Raw genomic sequence first — 6,352 nt, 5'->3', positions numbered from 1 at the left:
TGTGTGTGTGTGTGTGTGTGTGTGTGTGTGTGTGTGTGTGTGTTGGGGGTGAGGTGGCTGCAGTGGCCCTCCCCTGGGGGCCTGAGCGAGGGCTACCTTCTCTCCAGCATCTTCTTGAACTCGATCCTCATGAGGAAGCCTCGGAGCCGACACTGCAGCATCGTCATGATCTTGGCCAGACGGTCATCTCGCATATCCTCAAGCTTGGCCAGGATACCCGCTCGGAAGAACACCTGGTGTGGTGGGGGGTGGGTGAGACACCACCAGCTAAGAAAGCCCAGCTCTCACTCCAGGGCAGCCATGGGGGCAGGGAGGAGCTACAAATGAAACAACCAGTGGGCCAGAAGGGTCCTTGACGGTTCAGATCTGTCTGTGATAGATGCTTTGGGGAGGCTTCCTCCTGAGCACATGGGAGCCCCCCAGTGCCGAGTCCTGGCTCTGGCCTGACTAGCAGGGCAGCATCCTGAGCCTCGGCTGCTCAGCCGTGAAGTGGGCTGCTGGCCCCTCACCCAGAGGGTTGCTATAGGAATTAAAGGGGATCCTTACTGCCACAGTTCTTTCTGACACACGGGATGCTCTAGGATAGGGTAGAACTGCCCCAGTGGGTTTCGAAGGCTGCACCGTGGGTCGTGGGAGTCATTAAACACTTGGCTACTATCTGAGAGGTTAGCTGTTCAAATCCACCCAAAGGCACCTCAGAAGAAAGGCCTGGGATCTGCTTCTGGAAAACCAGCTATCATGTGTTCCACAGATCACCTTGAGCCGGGATCAAGTCCACAGCAGTGGGCTTATAACCCTGCCAGTCCTTGGCACTTGGCAGTAGAAGTGCTGGGTGATAAATACAGCTTTGATTTCATGTGTTCTTGGGGGTTCAAAATTCATGGGGCATAGGTTTGGTCTTTGAGGAGCTCGAGGGGACATCTGATGGATGAGGAGACCACCTGAGCTAGCAGAGGGGTAGGGACACTGCTCACTGGCAGAATCAGCCTGTTCTCTGTCCTGTTCCTGCTGCCAGGGTCAGCCTGGCCCTGTCTGAGCACCCTGGGCTGATGCCAGACATTCTAGCCCTAAGCTGTGTCCTGCCTCACTCCGTGAAACTGGGTGTGTTGCCGCTCTCTCTCTGGACTCCCCTATATTGCTCATAAGTCAAAATACGGGTGGGGCAAGGAGGAGCCAGCTGGTCTCTGAGGTTCTTTCCAGCTCAAGGCCTCCATGACTCCCTTGTGAAGCCTGAAGTGTCCCCTCCATCCCCTTAGCCACAGGCAGCATGTTGTCACTGTGAGGGAACCCGTGTGGAATGGCATGGAGCAAGCTCCAGGGGTTGGGGATTCCTGGTCACTGTTGGGTCCCGAGTCTAGAAGCCTGGTGGGTGGCAGGTATGCAGTAAGTGCTTGCTGAGGAGCCAGATGTGCTGGCTGTGCTCATGGGCCGGGGAATTTCATCAGGATCACCCGAAATGGGCCATGGAGACTGTGTCTATCTGGCTCATACATGAGGCTCTGAGGGCCAAGGGACTTGCTCAAGGCTACACAAGGGCAAGGCCTACACAGCCCCTGTGTCTGCCTGGCTGTAATACTGGGGTGCAGTGGGTGGGTACCTGCACCACTGCCCTCACTGTGTCAATGGAACTCGGTGGGGCCAGGAACAGAGAGCAGCTGGGCTGACCCTCTGTGCCAGTCAACTCCGACTCATGGGCCGGCTGTGTGGCTGGGCTGGGCTGAGGGTGGCTTCATTCCATTAGCCCCTCTCACATAGCACCTGCCGTGCTGGGTCAGACCCTCCATTCCGAAGGGCTCTTTGGCTCTGAGACATTCAGGACTCACACAGCACCAAGGGCAGTGGTGGCTCAGCGGCAGAGTCCTCATCTTCCAGGCAGGAGGACTGGGTTCAAATCCCACCTAATGCACCTCCTATGCAGCCCCCACCTGGCCCTCATGGAAGCTTGCTGACTGAGATAATGCGGAATCGGTTTCAATGGAGCCTCTGGACTGTGATGGGCAGGAAGAAAGGTCTGGGGATCTACTTAGGACAACCAGTCAGCGAGAGCCCTACGGATCCCCACGACTAGATTCACAGGTGATACCGGAAATGGCACAGGGCTGGGCAACATCTGGTTCTGTTGTGCATGGGCTCGCCATGAGTCAGCCAGTGCTATGGCTGTGAAAACCAAAAACTGATGGTACTGAGGAACACTCAACTGGTTCTCCCACGTGTCCCACTGCTCATCACCCCAAACCCCAAGCACTCGGTACGATCTGCCCAGGTTTCTCAGAGGTGGGATCCAAGGCTCAGAGCAGTAGAGAGACTGGCCTAAGGCAGGCAGCTGGTCATTGGCTGGCTGAGAGTCATGACCTGAAGCCACCTTTCCAGGCCCAGGCTGGGAGGGTGCAAGCAGAGGGCACCCACTGAAAGACCCTACCTTGGTATGTCCGATTTTGTATTCATTCACATCCAGGTCGATGGAGCCAAGCAGCAGCTCTGAGGCTTTCTTGTTGTCCACGAAGCCCTGGGGGATCACGTTGGGATTCAGCACTTGGTACCTGGAGGGAGAGAGGTGGCCTGAAGTCAACGCCACAGCCACGCCAGCAGCACTTGAAGCCTGTTCACCCCATGAGTCAGCCTAGGAGACAGGCATTTGCAGCAATGGCACACACCAAAACAGGAGCAGCTAATGAGGCTGGTTACGGATAACCAAATATCTCATGGAATTTGGTTCCTTGGTCTGGAGATTTCAGGTCATGGTTTCATGGGACATCCCACTGAATTGACCTAATAATATGTTTAGTGCTTCTGTTCTACCTCCTATCCCATTGAGTAGAGCCTGGGACAACCAGAAAGCTTGCAAGCAGCCGTCAAGGCATACATTGGTTTCTGGAGCAACAGTGGGAGAAGGAGAGTCAGGAACAGGAAAAGATGGAACATGTGACTAACAGCCTCCAGGAACCGCTGCCTCCTTTGCCCTGAGAGCGTGAGAACCCCACGGTACCCGGCTACCATCAGTGAACATTTTGATCAAAGCTTCCATGGAAGAAACCCGATCAAGAAGAAGAAAACACAGAACAGGATTTTAAATCTTCACAGACTTTAGACTTTCAACAGCCGAGGGGGGTGAGGGAAGTAGATGAACCCATGAAACTTCTGCCCTGGGGTCATCTTAAAAAACAAACAAACCCCAAAGTCTTTTAAAAACGAAGCAATCTTTTAGCTGAGCTAGTAAAAATGATCTGCCCTGACTATTACACTCTTTTAAGAACTATCTATGTTGGATCAAATTGCCAACAGCCACTTGAAGGATTCAATAGGAACCCTAGGGGGAGGGCAGTGATTTTATGTTGAGGGAGGGGGTAATTCAGAAAAGGTGGGTGAGAACCGTTGCCTAACTCAATGTAATTAATGCCACTGATTGGGTGCATGATTTGCTGAGTGTATTCTCAACCACAACAAAGTTAATGAAAGTTGGGGGGAAAGAGAAAAACCAGACAAAACTCCCCCAAACCTAGAGAACCTGCTGTTTTACCAGCACAGGCCAATCAGCATGGAGAGGAAGCTGCAGTAGTTATACTCCCACTCTCCTCTGTCATTGGTCGAGGGCTACTCCTGGGGAGGGATTTATTTTGGAAACCTCCAGGTTGCTAGGTAGCAGCCCTGGTGGCTTAATGGTTACAAGTTGGACTGTGATCCACATGGTCAGCAGTTTGAAACCACCAACAGCTCTTCGGAAGGAAGACTGGGCTTTCTATTCCCATCAATAGTTACAGTCTCAGAAACCCACAGGGGGGTCGCTATTGACTCGATGGCACTAGGTGGAGCCTGCTAGGTGGGGGCAAAGGAGGCTCCAGCAGCCAGAGAAAGCCCTCAGGCAAAGAAATGGAGGCTCTGACTGTGGAAAGTTGGGTTACTGTGTACTAATAGGAGTGTCCCTGCTGGGTAAGCATTGTACTGCTAACCGCAAGGTCAGTGGTTCAAAACCACTCTCTGCTTCAAGAGTGAAAGTTGAACTTATCTGCTTCTGTTAAGATTTTCAGCCTTGGAAACCCCATATAGAGACTCTGTGAGGCGGAATTGACACTGTGGCAGTAAGTAGTAGGTAAAGGAGTGTCGTGGGGTGGTCCTGAGAGGAGGCCCTTAGTATCTGCCATAGTGGGACTCTATTTATCAACTAGTCCTGCCCCAAACCCACACCCACTGCCCACAAGTAGATTCCAACTTTTAGCGCCGCAGTAGGACAGAGTAGAATTGCCCCGTAGGGCTTCCTAGACTGGAATCTTATGGGAGCAGACCCTCATATCTTTCTCCCTTGGAGGCTAGTGGCTCTGGACCCTGCTAGCCTTTGGGTTGGCAGCTGAGCACTTTAACCGTGGCACCCTCAGGGCCCCTTGAGCCCTCTAAGCCCCAGGAAGGCCACACTCACCTCTGTTTGAACTCTGGGTACTGCAGCCTGTTGGGGAAGCCCTTCCTGCAGATACGGATGCCCTCCAGGACACCGTTACAAGCCAGCTGGTGCATGATCAGGTGGGCATCCACCACGCCTGCCAAAAGTGAGGGCACAGGACTCACTTCCAGGACTGAACCAACCAGCCACGTCATCCGCACCAGACTCCTCCCATTGCTGCCCAATGGGGCCCCAGATCTGACCCGATTCAATCCAAACCCAAAGGACCTTCGGAATGTGGCTTCACTTGGCTGGGGATCTGCTCACAGGGCCCCACTTTGTCCCGTTCATCTCTGGACCGATCCAGCAGGGACCCTAACTGCACTGGCAGGGTGACCCGCGCCCGCCTTGTACACACCTGATTGCTTGAACTCATTGGGGACAATACAGCGGACAAAGTGGGGGGCGGTGCTGTGGAGAGTGGTCATCAACTTGTTCAGCTGCTCCTGGAGGTAGGGGGAGGAGGGAAGAACAGGATGAAGGAGGCGTGAGTGGAGCTCCGTGTGGGGGCTGTGTGAGCATCCGCACGTAGAAGAGGCCATTTATTTAACCTGTGACGGGTTAACTAGCATTGAAAATTCAGTTCAGTGTGGCCTTCAAGGACATATGCCACTTTTTAAGGGCACAGCTGCCATATTGGTTGACACACAATAGAATGTTTTCACAGCATGTTCTATTGAGTAGCCTTGCTCTCAGTGTCCAATCACCCCCTACCACCACCACCAAAGGCCACATGGTTTATCAGAAGTGGGGCTCAGGGCCGGCTCACTATGGCACCCCGTTACTACAAGGGACCACAGTACCCGTGTGGGTGAATCCCACCCAGTGTTGACCTCTCCAGTGGGCCTTCCTAATGGAGGGTCCATCCTGCTCTTTGGTCCCCCCTGGGACAGCCCCACCCTGGGAAAGAACTGACATCTCTCTTCTTGTCACATCTCCCCATTGGCTGCAGTTTTTACAACACGTTTCCAGTAAGCTTCAAATCTGTGCAGGTTTTGACAAGTCCCCAAGACCTGCCAGTCAACCCCGGGACCCCAAATCTTAGGCATTGATCTCTTGATATGCTACACAAGGCAAGTTTCTTCGCCCTCTGAGTTCCAGTGTGAAAAACAATGTGGTCAGGTAGGACCCATCATTCTCCTGCTGTCACTTAGTTCCAACTCGTAGGGATTTCTAGGACAGAGTAAAGCTGCCCCCAGTGGGTCCCCAAGGCTGTCAGTCTTTACAGAAACAGACAGCCTTATCTTTTTCCCTCAGGGCAACCCACTACACCACCAGGCCAGGTCCCACCCAATCAAACGGGAACATTGAGAGTCCTGGAGTCCTGGTGGTCTCCTGGACAGTCTGACTCACCCTGTAGAAGTTGGAGACCGTCATGAAGGAGGACCCTCTCTTCTGCTTCTTGGTTCCCGCTGAGAAAGACAAGGGCAGGGCAGGTAGCCCCAGTGAGCTCTGTGCCAAAGGATCTGTGCCCTCTTGTTCTGAAGAGGTCTTTCTGGGGACCAGGTGAGGTGAGACCCTCATGCAGGGAAAATGAGGTCTGGCCAGGGGGTGGGCGAATAGGTTGAGTGTGACATCATTGTCAATGAGGGTGCTTCTCTCCCTGCTGTCAAGTTGATGCTGACTCGGAGCAACCCTACAGGACAGGGCAGAACTGTTCCCTGTGAGTTTCTGAGGCTGTCACTCTTTACAGGGGCAGAAAGCCCCGTCTCTCTCCCGAGGAGAGGCTGGTGGTTTCAAATTTCTGACTTTGCAGTTAGCAGCCCAACAAGTAACCATTATGCCACCAGGGCGCCTAAGGGGGTGCTTAGCTCCTCAGGAAGAGCGCGGTGTTTCGTGATCTAGCCTGTCTCAAGGCTGGCCCTGAGGGACGAGCTGCTCCCACCATCTGTGGAAGAAGAGCCAAGAGCAGCTGGAGAG

The 6,352-nt window shown here is 53.6% G+C and overlaps 1 protein-coding gene across 1 annotated transcript in view; it reads right to left on the bottom strand.

Annotated features, from left to right (window-relative positions):
• LOC101661820 (myosin-16) overlaps window positions 1-6,352 on the bottom strand; it is a 59,415-nt gene that overhangs the window by 32,148 nt on the left and 20,915 nt on the right. The window contains exons 15-19 of the mRNA XM_004705558.2: window positions 5,786-5,844; window positions 4,791-4,878; window positions 4,412-4,529; window positions 2,420-2,540; window positions 97-233 (exon numbers count right to left, since the gene is read on the bottom strand). Coding sequence (XP_004705615.1) covers window positions 97-233; window positions 2,420-2,540; window positions 4,412-4,529; window positions 4,791-4,878; window positions 5,786-5,844 — 523 coding nt within the window. The remainder of the gene's footprint in view (window positions 1-96; window positions 234-2,419; window positions 2,541-4,411; window positions 4,530-4,790; window positions 4,879-5,785; window positions 5,845-6,352) is intronic.

The sequence above is a fragment of the Echinops telfairi genome, unplaced genomic scaffold (assembly GCF_000313985.2).
Source record: "Echinops telfairi isolate 266 unplaced genomic scaffold, ASM31398v2 ScPeMD7_5;HRSCAF=22, whole genome shotgun sequence".
Taxonomy (NCBI): Eukaryota; Metazoa; Chordata; class Mammalia; order Afrosoricida; family Tenrecidae; genus Echinops; species Echinops telfairi.
Note: the sequence above shows the minus strand (reverse complement) of the source record. Positions and strands in the feature narration are given on the sequence as shown.